Source organism: Oncorhynchus tshawytscha, linkage group LG34, assembly GCF_018296145.1.
Source record: "Oncorhynchus tshawytscha isolate Ot180627B linkage group LG34, Otsh_v2.0, whole genome shotgun sequence".
NCBI classification, from domain to species: Eukaryota; Metazoa; Chordata; class Actinopteri; order Salmoniformes; family Salmonidae; genus Oncorhynchus; species Oncorhynchus tshawytscha.
The window spans coordinates 1,543,222-1,569,993 of record NC_056462.1 but is presented as its reverse complement, the minus strand read 5'-3'; the positions used below and the strand labels follow the sequence as shown (position 1 = coordinate 1,569,993).

The 26,772-nt window shown below is 42.1% G+C and overlaps 1 protein-coding gene across 5 annotated transcripts in view; it reads right to left on the bottom strand.

Annotated features, from left to right (window-relative positions):
* The window catches only part of arfip1 (ADP-ribosylation factor interacting protein 1 (arfaptin 1)), a 31,201-nt gene extending 7,208 nt beyond the window's left edge, over positions 1-23,993 (bottom strand). Inside the window, exons 1-6 of one of the 5 annotated variants that reach the window (XM_024398410.2) lie at positions 23,828-23,993; positions 21,015-21,436; positions 16,993-17,091; positions 8,445-8,544; positions 1,786-1,893; positions 837-949 (exon numbers count right to left, since the gene is read on the bottom strand). In XM_024398410.2, coding sequence (XP_024254178.1) covers positions 837-949; positions 1,786-1,893; positions 8,445-8,544; positions 16,993-17,091; positions 21,015-21,434 — 840 coding nt within the window. In that variant the 5' untranslated portion in view covers positions 21,435-21,436; positions 23,828-23,993. Of the gene's footprint in view, positions 1-836; positions 950-1,785; positions 1,894-8,444; positions 8,545-16,992; positions 17,092-21,014; positions 21,437-21,624; positions 21,718-23,827 lie in introns of those variants that run through there. The other 4 variants (XM_024398412.2, XM_024398411.2, XM_024398414.2 and 1 more) reach the window with 4 other exon arrangements.
* Positions 23,994-26,772: the final 2,779 nt, after the last annotated feature.

Genomic DNA, 26,772 nt, shown 5'->3' with positions numbered 1-26,772 from the left:
AGAAGTGTTAGCATTCCTAGTGTAACTGACCAAATGGAATGATTTAGCATTAGCATTGTTAGCATTCGAGAATAACGGACCTTGCGTTTCAAACAAGTTAGCGTTACCATATATTATCCCAGTGTAACTGACCTGGGGTTTCAAACGAATGAGTGTTAGCATAGTTAGCATCCGAGAGTAGCTGACCATGGTTTCAAATGAGATAGCGCCAACATCGTTAGAATTCTAGTGAATCTGATGTTGGGTTGTGAACCCAACATCAGACACATAGTTAGGATCCTAGTGTAACCAACCCCAGGTATCAAACCCAGGTCATCGACATGTCTCATTACCATGTTAGCCCTCCAAGCTAAAGCCTGTACGTTGGCTCTGGGAATAGACAGATTTTATATAAATTTTTTATCTAAATCTCTGATCACATTCAAAGCAATATCTTTAATGGATATTAAAAGTATGTAGTGCTGTGTATTATCACTGAGAAACAGTTTGGCTAAATCAGATGTTCTACAGCAACCCTTTTGTCTTGTTCTTTTGTGAGTGTACAATAAAGCAGGGGAGCCAGAAGTAAACATTCACAGCACACTGGGGAATTATGGACAGATGAGATCATAGGTAGCTCACCAATCCAACCCTGGCTATGAAAAGCTGTGTGTGTGTGTGTGTGTGTGTGTGTTGCGATGCCAGGAAAAAAGGGGTAGTCTACCTGCAAAGTGGGAACCGGATTGTGAGAGGAGAGAGGTACTAAGGAGATAGAGGTGTGAAAAAGCAAGGTTGAGAATGAGTGAGTGGGAGTTAGAAAAGAAAGAGGGGCAGTAAGTGCTGGTGGCAAATATTACTTTGTACGTGTTGATACTCCACTTCCTCACTAGGTCCAGTTTTTCCATGGCCGGGTTCTTCAGGTCGTCTGCCAGGACCACCGGCCCGCTCTGTGGCTGCCCTTCCATAGTGCCTGAAGAGAAAGGCGACTGTCATGAATGGTCGAGAGAGGCTGTATCTGTTAGCTTGGGGCTCTGGTAAGATAAAGTGTTAGAGAATATAAAATGTAGATGTGAGACTATGGTGAATCAATCATAGGATTGATATACCATTTCCAGTTATGTCATCAGACTGGAACATGGAAACACTGAGTAAAAGTTAGATGCCGACTATGATACCTTGACGATTATCATCTACAGGTGAAATACTAAAGTATATACGTTTACCTGCAGGGAAAATAAGTTAGTAACAAGCAACAGCAAGGAGTTTCATTTAGAGTAGAAGGGAGGTTTTTCCGTTTGAGGGAGTCTGCAAGGAACTATGGGAGCCCAGTGATGCAAGGAGGACACAGGAGTTAAGCAGGGATGCTGATTAAAACTCAGGTGAAGCTGTGTAAGGCTTGGTTGGTCCTAGCAAGTGTGTTTGTGAAATGTTGAAACAAGATGAGGACCCCTATAACCAGCTATGGGAGAAATGCAGACAACCGACATAATTAGTTTTCAGTGGCCTGACCTCAGCTGTTACAAACCAGAAACCACCGTCAAGCTTTCAGGTAATTGCATCCTTCACAGCTAAAAGCCAAAGGTGAAATTGAACGAAGAGAGAGAGGGGAAGGACGCGAAGACAGAAGAGAAACGACAGTAGAAGTCGATGAAGAAGGACGTGGACGATGGATTTTGAAGGAATGACACAGAGCCTTGATACAAAGGAGGGAGCAAGGGAGAGAAGCCCAACCAGAAATAAGAGAGGGAGCAGAAAGCAAGTCCGTATATATATATATATATACACCGTCTCTGTTGCTGCGGGTACCTTTCTGTATCTCAGTCTGACTATCGCTGATGGGTCGCGCCAGACGGCTAGCCGCGGCTGAGCTGGGAGCTACAGGTGCCACGGGAGACGTGGGCTGGCTTGCTGACACTGGAAACAGCAGGCAACAGTGGCGATTGATTAGTAAGTCAATTCAACAACACCCCCCCCCCCTATCTAGAGCTGTCAAATGGAATCTCCCACCGGTCCTCCTTGGGTGTTCCTTTGGGTCTGAATGGCACTATGGATGGGGCGGCCCACCACTAAAGACCGAATAAGAGGTGTAATCTTGAGATGACAGGCACAGAACAGTCCTACTGGACTAAAAGGGGATCAGTGGCACAACTAGGTTCATATCGTACCAAGTAAAGACTCCTAAAGCAATTGGACTACCTGACACCACATTGGACACAATGTACTGTGCCTGCACCTTGCTTTGATGTTACTTCTCAGTGAAACCTCCACGGGACAAACGTTCTGTGCTTGCCATTTAAGCCTATGCTCGACCTTTAATGAAAAGCACAGATGTTGCTGTAAAATGACAGGGTTCTATCATTGCGGCCTTTCTGTCTTTGTAGACTTGCCTTTGGATGCTTTTATGGGTTAGCCAGTTGAGAAGTGACATATCAGGTCTGAGTCTATAATCATAAAGTGTCTCAGAGTAGGAGTGCTGATCTAAGATAAGTTTAGACTTTTAGATCATAATGAATTAAATATCACATGGACAGATCCCAGATCAGACGCTTTGTGAACACTGGCCCAGGTCAGGTCAGGAACCTTCTCAGTGTGTTGATGTGTCCTTATGAACACCACATACCCACAAACAGGAAGGTATACAACAAACAGAGTTCAAAGTTGTTGCCTGGGACACGGTTCGACCCACCGCCGCCTTGCTGTTGATGACTGGGCATTTCAGCACATCACGCAAAGCCTCTGATGCTAAGTATGTGACTACCATCAACCAACACTACTGTATGCTAGCTATGTCAGAAAGGACTACAACTTTCAAAGTGTACCCACTACATTATTATTATTGTCCATGTATTTTTTGTTCAAAAGTTTGGGGACACTAAGAAATGTCCTTGTTTTTGAAAAAGCACATTTTTTGTCCATTAAAATAACATCAAATTGATCAGAAAGATAGTGTAGACATTGTTAATGTTGGAAATGATGATTGTAGCTGGAAATGGCAGATTGTGAATGGAATATCTACATAGGCGTACAGAGGCCCATTATCAGCAACGATCACTTCTGTGTTCCAATGGCAGCGTAGCAAAGAAAAAGCCATATATCAGACTGGCCAATTTAAAAAAAAAGATTGAGCAAAAGAACACAGACACTGGACAAATGAACTCTGCATAGAAGGCCAGCATCCCAGAGTCGCCTATTCACTGTTGACGTTGAGACTGGTGTTTTGCGGACACTATTTAATGAAGCTGCCAGTTGAAGGCTTGTGAGGTGTCTGTTTCCCAAACTAAATCAATTAGCCTTTTAAAATGATCAACTTGGATTAGCTAACACAACGTGCCATTGGAACACAAGAGTGATGGTTGCTGATAATGGGCCTCTATACGCCTATGTAGATATTCTATTCAAAATCATCCGTTTCCAGCTACAAATCAAATCAAATGTTATTTGTCACATACACATGGTTAGCAGATGTTAATGCGAGTGTAGCGAAATGCTTGTGCTTCTAGTTCCGACAATGCAGTAATAACCAACAAGTAATCTAACTAACAATTCCAAAACTACTGTCTTATACACAGTGTAAGGGGATAAAGAATATGTACATAAGGATATATGAATGAGTGATGGTACAGAGCAGCATAGGCAAGATACAGTAGCTGATATCGAGTACAGTATATACATATGAGATGAGTATGTAAACAAAGTGGCATAGTTAAAGTGGCTAGTGATACATGTATTACATAAGGATGCAGTCGATGATATAGAGTACAGTATATACGTATGCATATGAGATGAATAATGTAGGGTAAGTAACATTATATAAGGTAGCATTGTTTATATATTTACATCATTTCCCATCAATTCCCATTATTAAAGTGGCTGGAGTTGAGTCAGTGTCATTGTCAGTGTGTTGGCAGCAGCCACTCAATGTTAGTGGTGGCTGTTTAACAGTCTGATGGCCTTGAGATAGAAGCTGTTTTTCAGTCTCTTGGTCCCAGCTTTGATGCACCTGTACTGACCTCGCCTTCTGGATGATAGCGGGGTGAACAGGCAGTGGCTCGGGTGGTTGATGTCCTTGATGATCTTTATGGCCTTCCTGTAACATCGGGTGGTGTAGGTGTCCTGGAGGGCAGGTAGTTTGCCCCGGTGATGCATTGTGCAGACCTCACTACCCTCTGGAGAGCCTTACGGTTGAGGGCGGAGCAGTTGCCGTACCAGGCGGTGATACAGCCCGCCAGGATGCTCTCGATTGTGCATCTGTAGAAGTTTGTGAGTGCTTTTGGTGACAAGCCGAATTTCTTCAGCCTCCTGAGGTTGAAGAGGCGCTGCTGCGCCTTCTTCACGATGCTGTCTGTGTGAGTGGACCAATTCAGTTTGTCTGTGATGTGTATGCCGAGGAACTTAAAACTTGCTACCCTCTCCACTACTGTTCCATCAATGTGGATAGGGGGGTGTTCCCTCTGCTGTTTCCTGAAGTCCACAATCATCTCCTTAGTTTTGTTGACGTTGAGTGTGAGGTTATTTTCCTGACACCACACTCCGAGGGCCCTCACCTCCTCCCTATAGGCCGTCTCGTCGTTGTTGGTAATCAAGCCTACCACTGTTGTGTCGTCCGCAAACTTGATGATTGAGTTGGAGGCGTGCGTGGCCACGCAGTTGTGGGTGAACAGGGAGTACAGGAGAGGGCTCAGAACGCACTCTTGTGGGGCCCCAGTGTTGAGGATCAGCGGGGAGGAGATGTTGTTGCCTACCCTCACCACCTGGGGGCGGCCCGTCAGGAAGTCCAGTACCCAGTTGCACAGGGCGGGGTCGAGACCCAGGGTCTCGAGCTTGATGACGAGCTTGGAGGGTACTATGGTGTTGAATGCCGAGCTGTAGTCGATGAACAGCATTCTCACATAGGTATTCCTCTTGTCCAGATGGGTTAGGGCAGTGTGGTTGAGATTGCATCGTCTGTGGACCTATTTGGGCGGTAAGCAAATTGGAGTGGGTCTAGGGTGTCAGGTAGGGTGGAGGTGATATGGTCCTTGACTAGTCTCTCAAAGCACTTCATGATGACGGATGTGAGTGCTACGGGGCGGTAGTCGTTTAGCTCAGTTACCTTAGCTTTCTTGGGAACAGGAACAATGGTGGCCCTCTTGAAGCATGTGGGAACAGCAGACTGGTATAGGGATTGATTGAGGGTCACTTAGAAATGTCCAACGTCTACACTGTATTTCTGATTTGATGTTTTATTTAAAATGGACAAAAAAAAAAAGTTGCTTTTCTTTCAAAAACAAGGACATTTCTAAGTGACCCCAAACTTTTGACCGGTAGTGTATATTTTCCTTCTTTATTATTTTTCCCCTAACCCGATCCTCCCTCCTCTAATTGGAGTAACCTAATGGACAACAATACTTAAGCTTCTACTTCCTGCTTATACATACTATATACACATTTTTACTGACACAGTATATTAGTCACCTTGTTTTTTTTTGTTCCTCCCTTCAGCTCCCCCCAACCCCAACCCTCAATTAACCATATTTTTCAACTGTACTGTGATGTCACAAAAGTCCTGAACCTTTCTCATAGTTTCTACAGATTATAAATTAAAGAAAATGTTTTGTTAAAATTATTATATTATTGATCGATTTACTATGACTTTTCTAATTCCCCAGCAGTGCTATTTGCAGAGTTAGCTCCAAGTAAATGTTGTAAATCTTCAGTCATTCCTGAACCTGCGACCAAAAACAAGCTACAGTACCAAAACAAGTGATCAAATGATTCTGACTCTTCACAGCAAAATCTGCAGAGCTAGGATGGTTGTATCACACACACACACAACAGGTTGTAAGAATGTTACATAATTTACACTGAAAAGAGAAAACAAATGTATTAAAGACATTATGTGGACCTGGACAAAAGGGCAGTCGTGTTGAATATTGTTGCATAAATACTGTATCATTGAAGTGAAACTTTGGTTCCGTTAATTACAGTCACAAGAGTCAATTGATACAAACGTCAAGTCTCCGTGTTCAGTGACTTCACCTCCCTCCCTTGAATGGGCATGCCAAGGTAAGTATATTCCAGTTCCCACCACAGCCTGAAATCTACACAGCTTGTGTTAATAACTTTCCAATAGGTCTTGATTAATTCCGAGTGATAAACGATATCTACATGACTTGAGAGGGGACGGCGGACACTCCGAGTCCGCAGCAACCTCCGGACGCCAGCGCCTCCAGTCCGTTGCCAAGGGGGAGAGAGTTCATTTATTTGCATGTGTAACGAGGATGCGATAATGAAAGAAAGGGGAGCCAGGAGGAAATCAAACGGAGATCAGAGGCAATTCATTAAAACTCAATTGGACTCCTCCTTTATAAATTCAAATGTCGTCCTCATCTATCCATATCTCTGGCGCTGGACAGAGGGGCAGCTTGTTAGGGCGACACAAACAAAGTACCTTGCATTTTGCAACCTGAACACTGGGGTTGAATGAGGAGGGCGAGTGTGGAGGGTCGAAACACGGGAATAACGCAAACTAGGCTTGGGTAGTATACCATACTGGGGTATTTTGAAATACCGACAGTATGATTTTCAATACAGTCCAAAAAATATAAATTTTTATTTAATTTAATCAATAATCACACAGTACCAGTCAAAAGTACCAGTCAAAAGTACCAGTCAAAAGTTTGGACACACCTACTCATTCCAGGGCTTTTATTTTTTTTAATACCATAGCATTTTTGTATGTTCTCTATACTTGAAAAAGTATAAATGGACCAATTTGGCACATTTGGGCAAACTCCTGGCAGACTTGATACAAAATATTGTGTTGTGATGTAATTTTTCACTGAATCAGTCTGAACCCTTGCACACACTACTGCCATCTTGTGGACAATATCTAAATTACACCTATAATTCTACATCACTGTCTGGCCTTTCGCTTGCATTTCAAAGACGCATCAACAATTAAAACGTGTTTTTTTGTTTGTACTCTTTTTCCAGATCTAATGTGTTATATTCTACATTACCACAAACTTCAAAGTGTTTCCTTTTAAATGGTATCAAGAATTTGCATATCCTTGCTTAATAATGTCCTGAGCTACAGGAAGTTCGATATGGGTGTGTCATTTTAGGTGGATTTTTTTTTTTAAAGGGTCCAATCCATAAGAGGTTTTAAGACAAGGTCAGTCAATACGTAACTTTTCAAGAACTTAGAAAGTTTCTTCATGCGCAGTCGCAAAAACCAAGGGCCATGATGAAACAGGAAAGGAAGACCCAGAGTTACCTCTGCTGCAGTGTTTAAGTTCATTGGAGTACCAGCCTCAGAAATTGCAGCACAAATAAATGCTTCAGAGTTCAAGTAACAGACACATCTCAAAATCAACTGTTCAGAGGAGACTGCTTGAAATCAGGCCTTTTTGGTCATATTGCTGCAAAGAAACCACTACTAAAGGACAGTGGGATTGATTTGCACTTCTCGCTCCAAAGTATGATCCAAAGTATGATCATATCTAGGAGACAGAACGTGTCTCATTCCTGGGCGGTATGATGGCTGCGTGGTACCATGGCGTTTATACTTGCGTACTATTGTTTGTAAAGATTAACGTGGTGCCTTCTGGCTTTTGGAAATTGCTCCCAAGGATGAACCAGACTTGTGGAGGACTACAATTTTTTTTCTGAGGTCTTGGCTGATTTCTTTTGATTTTCCCATGATGTCAAGCAAAGAGGCACTCAGTTTGAAGGTAGGCCTTGAAATACATCCACAGGTACACCTCCAATTGACTCAAATTATGTCAATTAGCCTATCAGAAGCTTCTAAAGCCATGACATTTTCTGGAATTTTCCAAGCTGTTTAAAAGGCACAGTCAATTTAGTGCATGTAAACTTCTGACTCACTAGAACTGTGATAGATTATTTCACTTATAATTGACTGTCTGTAAACAATTGTTGGAAAAATGACTTGTGTCATGCACAAAGTAGATGTCCTAACCGACTTGCCAAAACTATAGTTTGTTAACAAGACATTTGTGGAGTGTTTGAAAAACAAGTTAATGAATCCAACCTAAGTGAATGTAGACTTCCGACTTCAACTGTATGTAGGTTAAGAACTTACAGCACAGTTGAAAAATATATGGCAATTAGAAATCAAAACTAGATGGTCTTCAGAGATAGATGGAAGGGGTTGAGGGTAGCTGAAAGATGGAGTTAAAACCAAAAGATAACAATTGTAAGATGTACTGTGTCAGTATAATGTACAAAAAAATACATCTGGGGGATTGGAAATGATGCAGACAATTACACTGATGGAAGCCACAATCTGCAATATTAAAGCTGACCTACACTCTACCCCCCACCAAAAATGTTTTTTTTTTAAAGAAAATGTACTAGGTACTCTGGTTACAGTAGAAAAGGATAAACCTGCACTCACTGGAAACAGTCTTTACATTCAATTTGCTGCTGCACACCATTTCTTGATAGTCTGGTTACTGTACCTTTGTATGGTCCTGATGCAATGATGCCCTCTGTCATCGAGGCAAAGCTGCCAGAGTGGATGTGGCCTTCTGACAGGTTCAGGTCCCCGTAAGAAGGGTCCTAAAGTCAGGGAGGAAAAATTGCAATGGTCAGAGGAAAGGGGTTCACATTGAAGAATACGACACTGGTGTAAAGTACTTAAGTAAAAATACTTTAAAGTACTAAAGTCCTTTTTTGGGGGTATCTGTACTTTACCTTGCTATTTATATATTATAACTTTTAATTCAATATATTACTAAAGAAAATTCTTTACTTTTTACTCCATACATTTTCCCTGACACACAAAAGTATTCGTTACATTTTGAATGCTTTGCAGGAGAGAAAATGGTCCAATTCGCACACTTATCAAGAGAACATTCCTGGGCATCCCTACTGCCTCTGATCTGGCGGACTCACAAAACACAAATGTTTTGTTTTTAAAAATGATGTCTGAGTGACCCTGTGACCCTGTCTAGCCGTAAAAAACAAACAAAAAAACAAGACAATTGTGCCGTCTGGTTTGCTTAATAAGGAATGTAATTATTCATACGTTTACTTTGAAACTTAAGTATATTTTAGCAACTACGTTTACTTTTGATACTTAAGTATATTTAAAAACGAATACTTTCTCAAGTAGTATTTTACTGGGTAACTTGTACTTGAGTAATTTTCTATTAAGGTATCTTTACTTTTACTCAAGTATGAACGTCGAGTACTTTTTCCACCACCACCAATGAGTTTGACCTAAGTTGATGCATTCTCACCATTTACAGAAACTGAACAATCGCACAATTTCATTTTCAAAAATGTGCCCATACACAGACATCGAAAGCATCACAAGACTGTCACGAAATGGAACTACAATCGTCACTAAGATAAAAATACTCCTGACAACTGAAGGACTTCAAGAAACAAGTGTCCTGTACAGGTTTTATGAGAATAGATTTTCCCTTTAAGTACATTCTGCTTGCTTCCTCTCAAATCACCATGAATCACACCCGCGGCCTCAAAGCTATTGGCTGACGTCCAGTGTAAGAGATCAAGTTGCCACCATTGGGCAACACATTGGAATTCACTTTAAAAAGGGAGATGACAATCATGTATCCTACACATCATGACAATGTTCTGTAATTAACATGATTCGTATGACATTATTTTAAAGGACATTCATTTATTTTTATACTTAGCTCTAGTTTGTCACTTAAGGGTTGATTCGGATGTGTTTCAAAAGCCACTGCTGACTTAACTATAGCCAATGCTAACAGAAAAAAAACTGAGTGATAGGGGCAAGATCCACATGTTCAGAATGTGTGGCCCAAACACCTAAGTAACCTCAAACCAAGGAGGTGGTACAGAAAAGGAAGGGCACAAACAGTTAGGTGAGCAGGGACCCATCGCCGTGGGGGCATACGGTCCCAAGTCGGGAGCGTTACTGCTGCGCCAGACTCCGGAACTATGTATTACAATTTATTCCATCATAAAATAGGCACGCATGTCAGAGATTTGTAACTGTTCTTATGGGAAATATAGCATTATTGCTTGCCCCTTATTACACCATAGAGCCTAACAAAGCACGGCACGATCCCTAAACATAAATTAGACAGCAAGACCCCAATGCGGCGATGTTCTGTGTGCTTACAATGGTCACAAAAGCCTTACCGTCAGTGACATAAACAGAGGATCAACAGGATTTGAACTGCATGCGACCAATTTTCACAATGTCTGTCTTGACATTCATGTTAATACCATGTACCATCGGTCTGCATTTTCTAAACTGGATAAGTATGATATATTCATCAATCAATACATGATAAACATGGGCATAGATAGAGAGCAGCAACAATACCACATGGACAACAGACAAGAATAGGCCTATGGTTTGATCCATTACATATGTAGGATTACATGTATACCAGTTAGCCTTGGGTGGTATAACGTATACTGGGGTATTAGGAACAAGCCACGGGCTGCTTTTTCCATACCGTTGAATTTTAGTTTTAGTTTTACAATACGTTTTAATATTTGAAGCTACTTTAAGAAAATACCTGCAGTCAACGTGTGCAATACATTAGGAGATGAAGAATGCGATATGCTTCCTTTCACCTATCACATTATTATAAAATATTTCCCCAGAACAGTTGAGCCAGTCATGTGTTTGTAAAGAACCCAATGACCAGAACTACAGAGTTCCTCTGCTGAGATCAGAGAACCTGCCAGAAGGACAAGTCTCCACAGCACTTCACCAATCTGGGCTTTATGGGAGAGCGGCTAGACGGAAGCCACTCCTGCACATGACACATGACAGCACGCCTGGAGTTTGCAAAAAGGCATGTGAAAGTCTCAGATCATAAGGCAAAAGATTATGTGGTTTAATGAGACCTGAATGCAAAGTGCTATGTCTGGAGAAAACCAGGCACAGCTCATCACTCGTCCAACACCATCCCTACCGTGACGCATGGTGGTGGCAGCATCATGCTATGGGGATGTTTTTTGGCGGCAGGGACTGAGAGACTGGTAAGGATAGAGGGAACAATGAATGGAGCCAAATGCAGGCAAATCCTTGATGAGAACCTGCTTCAGAGCGCAAACGACCTTAGACTGGGGCAAAGATTTACATTCCAACTGGACAATGACCCCAAGCATACAGCCAAAGCCACGCTGGAATGGCTTCAGAACAAGAATATGAAAGTCCTTCAGCTGTCAAGCCAAAGCCCAGACTTGAATCCCATTGAATGTCTGTGGAAAGACGTGAAGATTGCTGTTCACCAAAGCTCCCAAACTAACTTAACAGAGCTTGAGAAAAATTGCAATGAAAAATGGGAGAAAAATCCCCAAATCCTGATGTGCAAAGCTGATACTGACATAGCCAAGATGACTCAAAGCTGTAACTGCCGCCAAAGGTGTTTCTACAAAGTATTGACTCATGGGTGTGAATAAGAGACATATGCATTTCATTTTCAATAAAATTAGCAAAAATGTCTAAAAACATGTTTTCACTTTGTCATTATGGGGAGTTAGTGTAGCTGCATAGCCTAAGTATTTTTTATTTTATTTTTATTTAACCTTTATTTTACTAGGCAAGTCAGTTAAGAACAAATTATTATTTTCAATGACGGCCTAGGAACAGTGGGTTAACTGCCTCTTCAGGGGCAGAACGACAGATTTTGTACCTTGTCAGCTCGGGGATTCGAACTTGCAACCTTTCAGTTACTAGTCCAACGCTCTAACAACTAGGCTACCCTAGTATAGGCTTGTCCATATGATGTGGAGCCACAAAAAGGCCCAGTTGCTCATTGACAATGCCCACATCCCCCGGGCACGAGTGGCCACCGAATGGTTTGACGAGCATGAAAACTATGTCCATATGCATGGCAGTCACCAGATCTTGACCCAATTGAACACTTATGGGAGATTCTGGAATGGTGACTGACAAAGCATTTTCCACCACCATCAACAAAACACCAAATAATTGAATTTCCTGTGGAAGAATGGTGTCACATCTATCCAATAAAGTTCCAGACACTTGTCGAATCTATGCCAAGGCGCATTAATGCTGTTCTGGCGGCTTGCCGTGGCCCAACACCCTATTATCCCCTAGAGTAATGTCTGCGAACCTGTGGAAATCTAATAAGCACAATTTTAAAAATCCCAATAAAAATCTGTAATTTTAACCTAGAGATATGCATTAGATGCTTCTCAATCCAAGCACTTCCGCATCTGCGGTGAAATATGAGAGTTATGGTCTGACAAACACAGATTTGAGACATCCCGGATATCGGTCTTCTCACAAAATTATCTGTAGAGTCCGAACATTTTTGCCTACAAATTATTATGACACCTCTATGGAAAGATGAGACTCTCATGAACAAAATGGTGATCTCCGTTTTGCTCTACCGCCTCCACAAGCTGTAGCGTCCGAACAGTTTGTGTTAAACACTAAACGGTGAAACTCACGAACACATACATGTAGGTTGTTTGCTCTAGGATGCCCAAACAGTCCACAAAGTTGAAAGAACAGAATATTCAAGAACATCATTGTATGCTGTAGCATTAAGATTTTCCTTCACTGGAACCAAGGGGCTTAGCCCAAACCATGAAAACAGCCCCAGACCATTATTCCTCCTCCACCAAACTGCACAGTTGGCACCATGCATTGCGGCAAGTAGCGTTCTCCTAGCTTCCGCCATACACAGATTTGTCCTTCGAACTGCCGGATGGTGAAATGTGATTCATCGCTCCAGAGAAAGCGTTTCCACTGCTCCATAGTCCAATGGCAGCAAGCTATAAAATCACTCCAGCTGATGCTGGGCATTGCACATGGTGATCTTGGGCTTGTGTGTGGCTGTTCGGCCATGGAAACCCATTTCATGAAGCTTCCGATGAACAGCTCGTGCTGACGTTGCTTTCAGAGGCAGTTTGGAATTCGGTACGGAGTGTAGCAACTAAGGACTGACTACTTTTTACACACTACGTGCTTCACCCCTGAGCTGTCCCTTTCTGTGAGCTTCTGTGCCCTACCATTTTGCGGCTGAGCTGTTGTTGCCACTAGACGTTTCCACTTCACAAACAGAGCAATTACAATTGACCGGGGCAGTTCAAGCAGGGAAGAAATTTGACAGACTTTTTGAAAAGGTGGCATCCTAAGACGGTGCCAAATTGAAAGTCACTGAGCTCTTCAGTAAGGCCATTCTACTGCCAATGTATGTCTAGTGAGATTGCATGGCTGTGTGCTCGATATTATACACCTATCATCAACAGGTGTGGCTGAAATAGCCAATCCACTAATTTGAAGAAGTGTCCACATACTTTTGTGTATATGTGGGGACTGTTTAGTGCCAAAAATAAGGAGTTAAATACATGTAAAACAGCTCTCAGAGATATAGGAGAGACAATATAGAACTAACTTCATTTTGATATTTGTTCCATCTAGTGAATCTGTTATTCAATTTGTTCATATGGACTAATACGTAGCAGTAAGGCCAAATACACATGTTTATCTAATTGTTATATATGTATATAAAAATCTATTTACTTCAAGGGGTCTCAAAATCAAATAGCAAAATTATCCTTGGTATGACCTTCTTAAAACAATTCCATATAGCTTAGTAGAACCCCCCTCTCCCTGCTTAGACAGGACATAGTGTCTTAACTCATTACAGTGGGTTGGCTTTTCCTTTATTTTGTCAGTTACCAGTATGTTGTCGAGCCTAGGTCCATCCAGAGTATGTCTTGCAGCGATGTAATCCTTAGAAATACATATCTTTCCAAACGTCATTGTATGTCTAGTAAATTGATGCGACAATAAAGCCAGACACAGCTTGTCTGTTAAAAGCCATGCCAAGGATCACAGTCTAGATGTCTTATCGCACTGCGACAAACTACGGCTGAAACGGAATTTCACTGACAACCAATTATCATCCTCAGAGAGTAGAGGAGAATACCTGCTGCCTGATCCTACTGATTACAACTACAACCATGTAGCTACAGTGGCAAGCTATATGACATGTAATCCTTTATTGAATAATTGTATAGCACTAGGAATAGGGTTAGACTATCATTGCTGGGGAGATAATTTGGTAACGCTTTACTTGACACCCAGTGTCAACAAGTTATGACATGATCATAACCATGTCATAACAGCAGACATAACATGGTTATATGACCCATATATTTACAAGTGTTGTGACAAATATTGCGTTATTGTACAGCTGGTTATGACACATACATAAATGTGACAAACCCCACATTTAAAAAACAATTCAGCCAAGAAGTTTCCTTTCGCTTGAATGTTTGTTTCTTAAAAACTTCTTAGGGCTGCAATCCCGTTAATGGGATCGATATGACAACAGCCAGTGAAAGTGCAGGACGCCAAATTCAAAACAGAAATCTCATAATTAAAATTCCTCAAACATACATGTAATTTATACCGTTTTAATCTTGTTGATAATCCCACCAGTGTCCGATTTAAAATAGGCTTTACAGCGAAAGCACCAAACGATTATGTTAGGTCACCACCAACTCAAAGAAAAACACAGCCATTTTTCCAGCCAAAGAGAGGAGTCACAAAAAGCACAAAGAAATAAAATTAATCACTAACTTCTCTATGATCTTCATCAGATGACACTCATAGGAATAAATTGTATTTTTCTTGATAAAGTGCATATTTATATATTTTTTAAATCTCTATATATTGGCACGTTACGTTCACTAGTTCCAAAAACATCCGGTGATATTGCAGAGAGCCACATCATTTTACAGATAAACTCATTATAAATGTCGATAAATACAGTTGTTAGACATGGAAATATAGATAGAGGTCGACCGATTAAATCGAAATGGCCGATTAATTAGGGCCGATTTCAAGTTTTCATAACAATCGGAAATCTGTATTTTTTGACACGGATTTGCCGATTTTTTAATCATTTTTTTACACCTTAATATAATATTTATTTAACTAGGCAAGTCAGTTAAGAACACATTTTTATTTTCAATGACGGCCTAGGAACGGTAGGTTAACTGCCTGGTTCAGGGGCAGAACGACAGATTTTCACCTTGTCAGCTCAGGGGATCAAATCTTGCAACCTTACAGTTTACTAGTCCAACGCAATAATGACCTGCCTCTTGTTGCACTCCACAAGGAGACTGCCTGTTACGCGAACGCAGTAAGCCAGGGTAAGTTGCTAGCTAGCATTAAACTTATCTTATAAAAAACAATCATAATCACTAGTTAACTACACATGGTTGATGAAATTACTAAATATTATCTAGCGTGTCATGCGTTGCGTATGATCTGACTAAGCATAGAAGCATACAAGTATCCAAGTATCTGACTTAGCGGTGGTAGGCAGAAGCAGGCGCGTAAACATTCATTCAAACAGCACTTTCGTGCGTTTTGCCAGCAGCTCTTCATTGTGCGTCAAGCTTTGCGCTGTTTATGACTTCAAAACATATCAACTCCCGAGATGAGGCTGGTGTATCCGAAGTGAAATGGCTGGCTAGTTAGCGCGCGTATATAGCATTTCAAATGTCACTCGCTCGCTCTGAGCCTTGGAGTGGTTGTTTCCCTTGCTCTGTTGTCGTTGTGTTCCTGGTTCGAGCCCAGGTAGGGGCAGGTAGGGGCGAGGAAAGGGACGGACAGCTGTACTGTTACACTGGCAATACTAAAGTGCCTATAAGAACATCCAATAGTCAAAGGTTAATGAAATACAAAATGGTATAGAGAGAAATAGTCCTATAATTCCTATAACAACGACAACCTAAAACTTCTTACCTGGGAATATTGAAGACTCATGTTAAAAGGAACCACCAGCTTTCATATGTTCTCATGTTATGAGCAAGGAACTGAAACGTTAGCTTTCTTACATAGCACATATTGTACTTTTACTTTCTTCTCCAACACTTTGTTTTTGCATTTTTTAAACCAAATTGAACATGTTTCATTATTTATTTGAGGCTAAAGTGATTTTATTGCTGTATTATATTAAGTTAAAATAAGTGGTCATTCAGCATTGTTGTAATTGTCATTATTACAAATAAATAAAAATCGTCAGATTAATCGTATTGGCTTTTTTGGTCCTCCAATAATCGGTATCGGCGTTGAAAAATCATAATCGGTCGACCTCTAATAGATATACCTCTCCTTAATGCAACAGCTGTGTCAGATTTTTTTTAAACTTTACGGAAAAAGCAAACCAGGCAATAATCTGAGATGTTCCCTCAGAAAAAGGAAAAAAGGTATCCGCCATGTTGGAGTGAACAGAAATCAGAAATAACATTATAAATATTCCCTTACCTTTGATGATCTTCAACAGAATGCACTCCCAGGAATCCCAGTTCCACATTAAATGTTTGATTTTGTTCGATAATGTCCATCATTTGTGTCCAAAGAGCTACTTTTGTTAGCACATTTGGTAAACAAATCCAAAGTAATGAAGCGCGTTCCCTAGTTGCAGACGAAATGTAAAAAAGTTCCGTTCCTGTCCGTAGAAACATGTCCAACGATGTATGGAATCAATCTTTAGGATGTTTTCAAACATAAAACGTCAATAATGTTCCAACCGGAGAATTCCATTGTCTTCAGAAGCGCGATGGAACAGAGCTCCCTCTCATGTGAACGCGCATGGTCAGCTCATGGCAGACCGGACTCATTCCTCTCTCATTTGGTCCCACTTCACAGTAGAATCTTCAAACAAGTTTCTAAAGACGGTTGACATCTAGTGGAAGCCTTAGGAAGTGTAACATAACCAATATCCCACTGTGTATTCAATAGGGGCTGGGTTGAAAATCAACCAACCTCAGATTTCCCACTTCCTGTTTGGATTTCTTCTACAATGTCAAGAAGCATTATGACCATCAATCATAAACGCCAGATAGGCCTATCACGTACATGCCCTTAAATCAATCATCAGTGGTTCCCTTTCAAGTAAAAAATTAAAGTGCAAACTCAGTTTTGTGAAGCAATGCGTGCATGTAATTATATGTAGTGAGTGAATGAGTGCAGTGCCAAAGGAGGCCCTGTCCAGCCCTTACCCTGAATACATCCTCGTGGCTCTCCTCCAGGTCTCCATTGCTGGTGACCGATATCTCTGCCGCAGGGCTCCTGTGGACCTCTTCATCCATAGTGCTGTCCTGCAATCACAAATGGCTACAGTAAGAGATTAACACAGTGTTTCATACATTACATGAGACTTACCTCAATTTCCTCTTCCAAGTGTGCTCTGTGCATGAGTGAAGATGTAGGCCTATGCTTTTAACCTAACGTTTGTCTGGAAGAGTAAGCAGAGGGGACTCAATCAACAGAATTTTATGACTATGGGCTGCCATCTTGTGGTCACTGCCACCAGAAGTGATGAACAATTCATTGAAATAACATCCTGCAGTATTAGGGTGGTTTTTAAAAACAGTGTATTAAGCTCAAGCTGAGTTATTGCATAAAAGGAGATCATTCTCTGAAGGTTGACTTACACAAGATACCTCACATGCAAGCTCACCTGACCTCTTCACACAGCAAGAATAATAGGACATCTTCAAATGGTTTTTAGAGCCTTGGAACTAGCCATCCCTGCCCTGATTGAGCAGTATCAAATATTTATTGCAACCAAATTAACAAGTTCTACTCTACATAAATAGAACTGGAACCAACACATGGTCCTTCGGTTGTTCCAAAAAAATCCAACCATCTCTTTAGTCCTTTAGGATTGAGGCGCTGTAACATAGATTTTCAAATTGCCTCATTACCTCAGACAAAGCAGAACTATCTGGGTCAAGCAGAGTTATTGTACCGTTTCATATTTATAAACTAGGACTCCTCCAAGGAATCTGGGCAAGAAAAACACAACAAAGACGAGGGTGAAGCCACTGTCAGTCAACATACAAAAAAATTGTCCACACACCAGACCAAATAAAAGTTCCAGTTGTCAAAACAGATAGGGCTAAATGTCTGGTATGATATTGTTAAGAGAAGAGTCAAAGGGCAACCCTTCAAGCCATTTACACACTTCAGTCTCATGTCGCCACCTATAGGGAGAATATGTAGGGCTGTGAGAAGTGTGACGAGCACATTCACACCTTCTCCCACAGAACCACACTGACTGTCTGAGTCACTGTCAGAAGAGGCTAAAAATACAAATGGGCGTACTTGCTAACGCTGAGCAAAACCAACCCTGTTCATGCAGCATGAATTGTGTTGGACAATTAAGCATGAATCTGTTTTTGTCTAAAGGCTTTGCTTAAACCATGGGTCAAGAAAAGCTATAATTTTAATTAAATAAGTATTAATTGAAACAATTCCAAATTCTCTATAGGAAATGAAAAGTTATTATTAGTCTATAGTCTGTAGGTAGAAAACCTCATGACATTGTCATCATTGACAAGATCCATGTGGAATTACTGTAACGGTGGTTAATAATTGGCCTTTTGATGCCTGCTATAAAATGTAATGGACATAGGAAGCTGTATTACATCATTAAGGCAGGCTTCGACACATTGGCTTACAACACCACCATAACTTCCTCTTGAAAGTTGAACACAGTAGAATGCTGTTCACACATCACACTTAAAACAAAAGCCTGAATGACAAAAGCTTTGCATTTTCTGGGCCAGGATACCCAACTTGGCGTAGCTATGGTGAAAGGCTAGCACTTTTATAGCACTCAGTCCGTATAAAGCTAAATGATAGCAGCTATATTATCGGTGTTTCAAAAACCACTATGGTCCCCTGCCATTGTCAAGGGTTTATTGCTATTTGGAAATACCAAAGTCGAGCATGAACTTGGACTGATGTCTAAATAATGCAGATAGCCGCCACTGGATAGCTAGCCAAGATAAGGCTAGCGCTAGCATAAATGCATGTGTGAAGTGCAGGTAAGCTTCAACTGCTCCATTCACAGACCATGCTAACGAGATCAAGCAGTGCTAATGCGAACATCAAAATGAGAGGATGAGCCAAGCCCTTAAGATTTAAAAATGGCATCACAGAGTGAGACAAATATCAACCAGAGAATGGGACAGGTCTGCTTCATGGGAACCAGGTGGGATCAAGTTCATGAACCAAGAGTAAGCTATCTGCTTGTTCAAACCTGGAGGCTACACATTCATTTGTTGACTGCCTAAATATTACTATTATTTCACACTCCAGCAAATGGGAAAATACACTATAAACAAGTACAAACACACAGCATCGCTTTGTTTGTGTGTGGGTGTCATTTGGTATGTGCATGAGTACATGAACCGCTCCAGACAACAAAACCTAATAAAAGACTTGTGTTGGAGTTTTGGCCTCAATATATTTTGGAGGCTCATCCAGGGAAGAAGTAGGCCAGTATACTTTCTCCTTATTCCGTTGCATTAGGACAAAGCATACATCCTAATGCATTTGCAATAGTTCAATAGGATTCAGTGTATGAAGGTATTCTCGGTATTTTCAACTTGTTTCAAACATTGCCCAGAAACCAGCTCCATAAGCAACAAGCTTCATAAAATGATTTGGACTGCTTTGGCAGCGGAGTGTGTCAACGGTGCAGAGAGCAACAGGTATCAGATAACACACAACATGAATATTTAAAAAGGCCACAAGATGCCCACATGCAGGCAGGCAACAGAGACATCCACAGGCAGGCTTGTCTAACTGTTGAGGTAGATTAGACAGACTCCCGTCTCTGTCCTCCCAGAGTATGAGTTGTAACAAGTCATCGGGAGTTGTTGGGTATACCAGTGTTCACAACTGTATTGATAGACACCTGACAACCTCAACCGGTATATCTAGGCCTAGATTAAATACATTCGTTGGCAAAAGCCAATAGCACTACCAATTCCTGAAGATCAAACAGACTGGTTACGAGACACAGAAATGGTTCTAAGGTACTGAAAGGGTGAACATGGGGGCAATGTTTGGCATAACAGAGACACAGAGCTCAGGCCCCTGGAGTTCAGTAGCCTGGAAACTAGCTAACAAGTGGGGGGAGGGAAGGATAACAACAGCAGCCTCCTGATCAGCTGAGCTGAGGGAAGAAACCAAGTCTCGCTTCTTAAATAGCAGGGCAGAATGTAAAGCAAACAGGGCTTACTAGCAAGACGGGTACAGTGATTGCATAGTATGTGACTACTTCATGCAGCCTTTCTATAAAAAAAGAGGCAGTTGGTATGAAGCCACAACACTCCAGGATAGCATCACCACCTGAAGCACAATCACTCATTCGACGTTGGGAACAACTTAAGGGAATCTGCATCGAACTAACAGCTTTGAGTGGTTGAACACAACAGCAGTGGATCTGACATTGACTGGGAACATTGAGGAAGCAGTCCAAATTCTTCCGCCTACAGCGATGACCCAGCCATGTGACAGGCCTATTCAATTCAGGGTGCTGTATCCACACACACAGGAAACACTGGGTTGGATTCTTATAATGGCAGGGAACAGTCACACATACAGGCCACACCATGGCTAGGATGGGGACAATAGTGTCACTACTGCATAAAGGTGGCTACAGGCTGGTATGCTGAGACTCAAAGGCAAACATAACATCATGGCATTTTCCTGTAAACACAACTCAATTAAAGTTAATCAATAAAAATAAAAATTAAACAATTGTATTGGCATTAGGCGGAGAATGCATGCAGGGGATTTCACAGGAAGCATAGGCAATCACCAGCATTTTCACTGGCGCTACCAGACGTCACAGTACAACTAATCAGGAAGTACACCCCATAAAAGAAAGATAGTTATGCAAATGTTACACCAACAACACAAATGCACTAGCCAGTACTCCTACTAGAGTTGCACCAAGCAGACAAATTTGAAACGTAAGGGGAAGGCACCAACGATTAAAGGAAATCAAAAATGGATAATTATTGATTCAGAGCTTTAACTCAAGTTCATGTTGTATTAAGAAATGGTTCATAAGCTGTATCACCCTTGGATATCATAATAATAGCGATATCCTGAACTATGGAGTAACGCTATCCATGTTTTTGTAAAATATAGCAACATGAACCAGAGTGCTGGAATGAATGATTCCCAGAGCTGTTGTCTGCATTGAAGATAAATATGTCACCTTTGTATGAGTGTGAGAATCTTCATTTTTCTTTGGTGTATCATTATCAGTAGTCACTGTATGGCAATTTTCCCTTTTAGCACCGGCATTGTCGGAATGTGCATTGTCACTAGTCCTTGGTACATCATCGTCATGCTCAGCATTCACACTGTTTTGCGTATTCTCATTATCGCTCTGAACATCATTTTGAGCACCATCGCTGTTCTCAGCATTATCGTTGTCATTTTGAACATCACTGTCGTTTTCAGCTCTGTCACCATGAGGCACTTCATCATTGTTTAGTACATATTCAGTACTATCAAAGCTGTGAGCATCCTCCTCGCTCTCTCTTTGAAAGTCCTCAGTATTCTGAGCCTCCTTAGATGAATCCATTTGCAGGTCCTGGGCTGGGGACTCAGCCTCAACACTAACTTCGGACATTCCTGAAAACAAACAGATAGGAGGGCATGAATAGGTCCCTACCAGCCACCACATTTAATAATGAAGAGGGCATCGATCCAGGCAGCTACATTGGTGGTCAACACCTCAAGGCGCAAGATAGCAGTCCTTTCAAGCTATTGATTTGCTGGGGGGGACAGAATGTAGCCTAAACTCATGCGTGTAAACTCACCCGTGTTCGTCTGGTGATTCTGTTTTACTAAGACTTGACAAGGAGTAAAACAGTGTAATGATATTACACAGGCTGAATATTGTTAAGAAGAAATACTAGGCCTATTTTAAATGCAACTCCATAGGGTGGGGTGGCATAAAGCACCTGGGCCACTATTCCAGAGACAAATGTCATTGCATACAATGGCAATTGACAAATTAGGTTGGACAGCTATGCTGCTGGATAGGCTAGTTCATCACCACAAAATCATTGTTTGTGCAGGGATCTTGACCCATGTCTGCAGGGGCGATTCCAGACATAAGCGACATAAGTGGTTGCTTAGGGCCCCCAACCGCCAGGGGGCCCCGATTGATTTTGTTAGTCATTCTCACTCAGATATCAAAACATGGCATAAGTCATTACAAAATGATTAGGTGACTGTGATGGTATGAGGGCCAGTTTGGGAATTTAGCCAGGACACCAGTGTTAACACCCCTACTCTTATGATAAGTGCCATGGGATCTTTAATGACCACAGAGAGTCAGGACACCCGTTTAACATCCCATCCGAAAGACAGCACCCTACACAGGGCAATGTCCCCAATCACTGCCCTGGGGAATTGGGATATTTTTTTAAGACCAGAGGAAAGGGTGCCTCCAACACCACTTCCAGCAGCATCTGGTCTCCCATCCAGGAACCAACCCTGCTTAGCTTCAGAAGCAAGCCAGCAGTAGGATGCAGGGTGGTATGCATGTTTATCTCCAGGTAATACCACAAGACTGTGGCTCCAACTGCAAAACAGTCCTTCCTGTAGATGATCAGATATTAGACTGTATACGTCATGGAAAAAGGAATTTAAAAAAAACAGATGTAAGGAGGCAAAAAATATTACCATTTAGACCTCTGAACAGAGAACATTATACTCTTCCTCAACATTTCACTCACTATAACATTAAAGTCATGTTTTACTTTAAAATGAAAGTGCTGATGCATCCTGTTCAGTGAAGGACACAATTGGCATGTCTTGAAAACAAATACAAAAAAAACAAATGAGAGGATGAAGGAAACGGTTGTAAACAGAAGGAGAGCTGATAATGTTGACTGTGGTTGTTATTATCAACCAATTCAAGTGTGATAGAATTTAAGCATGCAAATAAGATTTAGAAGTTTAACACTTGATTCCATTACAGAGGGCGTTGGAGACCTAAATGTCTGACTTATATGGTAGAGAATAAGAAACTGGGGGAGCTCGTTTTGCATGGCCCGGTGCCCCGGGTGGGTGGTATTATTTGCAATCGCCAAATGGAGTGTCTAAAAATATATATACAAACTGGGCCATGCAAACCGAACTCACCAACCGGACTAAATGTCATAATGGACACGTAAACGGTAGTGAGTTCACTAGTTTACCATCTTAAAAAAAGAGGACATTCTAATTTGTAGACATCTATAAAGTTCTCAATAATGTGGTTCTCTCACTTATTGAATGAAAATATAACTATTGGCTAACTTCTAATTGTTTGTAACGAAACCCTGAAAAGTTGCATGGCTTAGCTGCTACCCCTAGCACTCCACTCTAACAAAGCAACACTAACTTTTGATTTAAAAATAGTACCTAACCGCTACCTAGCTTAAGGTATGATATTTCTTAGTTAACTAGCTACCTAGCAACATTAACTTAGACAACATTGCAGCGTAGCTGGCTGGCTAACTAGCAGGTACAGTAACCGTTGCCTGCTAGCTGTAACGTTGATGTTAACTATGAATGACAATGTCGACAGTCAGACGAACGTAACATGTTGCTTAACGTTGACTGTGCCCCTTTCTGCATTTGTCCAGCTGAGTACAATCACCAAACCCGGAAACTAGCGGTGACACGAGAGCTAACTTTTTCTACATACAAAATGAGATCGTGAGTCCAATAGGGCGGCGTACAATTGGCCCAACGTCGTCCGGGTTAGGGGAGGGTTTGGTCGGGTAGGCCGTCATTGCAAATAATAATGTGCTCTTAAATTACTTGCCTAGTTAAATAAAGGTTATATAAGAACAAAAAAACAGCTAGCTAAGTCACATGGCACCACAGATTCATGAGACACGGTCTAAGACCGTGACTGACTGGCTAGCTAACTAAACTGAGCTATTTAGCTAAAGTTAGCTAGCTTGACTGCTTGTTGTTGTGCTGAAACACTTAGATATGCAACTGATAATGGTCCCGAAAAATTACCTGCAGCTTTTGTCCGGACCTTTATCTCTCTGTGTTTCTTGGTACAAAGGGTTCCACTACCGGGATTTGGGAAGAAAATACAGCCAGTTTGCAACTCACAGCATAAAATGTCATTCAACGCCCATTGGGTCTCTGGTGTCCCTGGCCTGTGTGAAGCTACCCACAATAAGAACGATGGAATTTGCGGTTCGCATTCAAAATAAAAGTTCCCCATTGAATCGGATCCAAACGGATACACATAGTGGAACATTACTAGATAAAAAGTTTGGAATGTTGTTATATAACTTAAAAATAAATACAATACATTATTCATTTGACAATAAACAGTAAAACAAACTATTAAAATAGCACTGTGTATGTACACTGCTCAAAAAAATAAAGGGAACACTTAAACAACACAATGTAACTCCAAGTCAATCACACTTCTGTGAAATCAAACTGTCCACTTAGGAAGCAACACTGATTGACAATAAATTTCACATGCTGTTGTGCAAATGGAATAGACAACAGGTGTATATTATAGGCAATTAGCAAGACACCCCCAATAAAGTAGTGGTTCTGCAGGTGGGGACCACAGACCACTTCTCAGTTCCTATGCTTCCTGGCTGATGTTTTGGTCACTTTTGAATGCTGGCGGTGCTTTCCCTCTAGTGGTAGCATGAGACGGGGTCTACAACTCACACAAGTGGCTCAGGTAGTGCAGCTCATCCAGGATGGCACATCAATGCGAGCTGTGGCAAGAAGGTTTGCTGTGTCTGTCAGCGTAGTGTCCAGAGCATGGAGGCGCTACCAGGAGACAGGCCAGTACATCAGGAGATGTGGAGGAGGCCGTAGGAGGGCAACAACCCAGCAGCAGGACCGCTACCTCTGCCTTTGTGCAAGGAGGAGCAGGAGGAGCACTGCCAGAGCCCTGCAAAATGACCTCCAGCAGGCCACAAATGTGCATGTGTCTGCTCAAACGGTCAGAAACAGACTCCATGAGGGTGGTATGAGGGCCCGACGTCCACAGGTGGGGGTTGTGCTTACAGCCCAACACCGTGCAGGACGTTTGACATTTGCCAGAGAACACCAAGATTGGCAAATTCGCCACTGGCGCCCTGTGTTCTTCACATATGAAAGCAGGTTCACACTGAGCACATGTGACAGACGTGACAGATGTGACAGAGTCTGGCGACGCCGTGGAGAACGTTCTGCTGCCTGCAACATCCTCCAGCATGACCGGTTTGGCGGTGGGTCAGTCATGGTGTGGGGTGGCATTTCTTTGGGGGGCCGTACAGCCCTCCATGTGCTCGCCAGAGGTAGCCTGACTGCCATTAAGTACCGAGATGAGATCCTCAGACCATATGCTGGTGCGGTTGGCCCTGGGTTCCTCCTAATGCAAGACAATGCTAGACCTCATGTGGCTGGAGTGTGTCAGCAGTTCCTGCAAGAGGAAGACATTGATGCTATGGACTGGCCCGCCCGTTCCCCAGACCTGAATCCAATTGAGCACATCTGGGACATGTCTCGCTCCATTCACCAACCACAGACTGTCCAGGAGTTGGCGGATGCTTTAGTCCAGGTCTGGGAGGAGATCCCTCAGGAGACCATCCGCCACCTCATCAGGAGCATGCCCAGGTGTTGTAGGGAGGTCATACAGGCACGTGGAGGCCACACACACTACTGAGCCTCATTTTGACTTGTTTTAAGGACATTACATCAAAGTTGGACAACCTGTAGTGTGGTTTTCCACTTTAATTTTGAGTGTAACTCCAAATCCAGACCTCCATGGGTTGATCCATTTTATTTCCATTGATAATTTTTGTGTGATTTTGTTGTCAGCACATTCAACTATGTAAAGAAAAAAGTATTTAATAAGAATATTTCATTCATTCAGATCTAGGATGTGTTATTTTAGTGTTCCCGTTATTTTTTTGAGCAGTGTATTAGACTGCATATAAGGGCATACAAACACTGAGTGTACAAAACATTAGGAACACCTTCCTAATATTGAGTTGCATCTCCTTTTGCTCCCAGAACAGCTTCAATTCGTCGAGGCATGGAATCTACAATGTGTCAAAAGTGTTCCATTGGGATGCTGGCCCATGTTGATCCCAATGCTTCCCACAGTTGTGTCAAGTTGTTGGTTGTCCTTTTGGTGGTAGACAATTCTTGATACACACGGGAAACTGTTGAGCGTGAAAAACCTAGCAGCATTGCAGATTTTGACACACTCAAGCCAATGCACTTGGCACCTACTGTCATACACCGTTCAAAGGCACTTAAATATTTTGTCTTTCCCATTCACCCCTCTGAATGGTACACATACACGATCCATGTCTCAATTGTTATCCAAAACACACAATAGAATGACTGGTGAGGTGATTTCCCACAGTCAAGGTCCTGCAATAACAGCTATGATGCTAATATTTGTGTAAATTCTTTGGAAATGTAATCTGTGGGTGTCACTGAGTAGGCTTATACCCCATACAGTGCATTCGGACAGTATTCAAACCCCTTGACTGGGCCGCCCCCTGGTGGTGAGGGTAGGCAACAACATCTCCTCCCCGCTGATCCTCAACACTGGGGCCCCACAAGGGTGCGTTCTGAGCCCTCTCCTGTACTCCCTGTTCACCCACGACTGCGTGGCCATGCACGCCTCCAACTCAATCATCAAGTTTGCGGACGACACAACAGTGGTAGGCTTGATCACCAACAACGACGAGACGGCCTACAGGGAGGAGGTGAGGGCCCTCGGAGTGTGGTGTCAGGAAAATAACCTCACACTCAACGTCAACAAAACTAAGGAGATGATTGTGGACTTCAGGAAACAGCAGAGGGAACACCCCCATCCACATCGATGGAACAGTAGTGGAGAGGGTAGCAAGTTTTAAGTTCCTCGGCATACACATCACAGACAAACTGAATTGGTCCACTCACACAGACAGCATCGTGAGGAAGGCGCA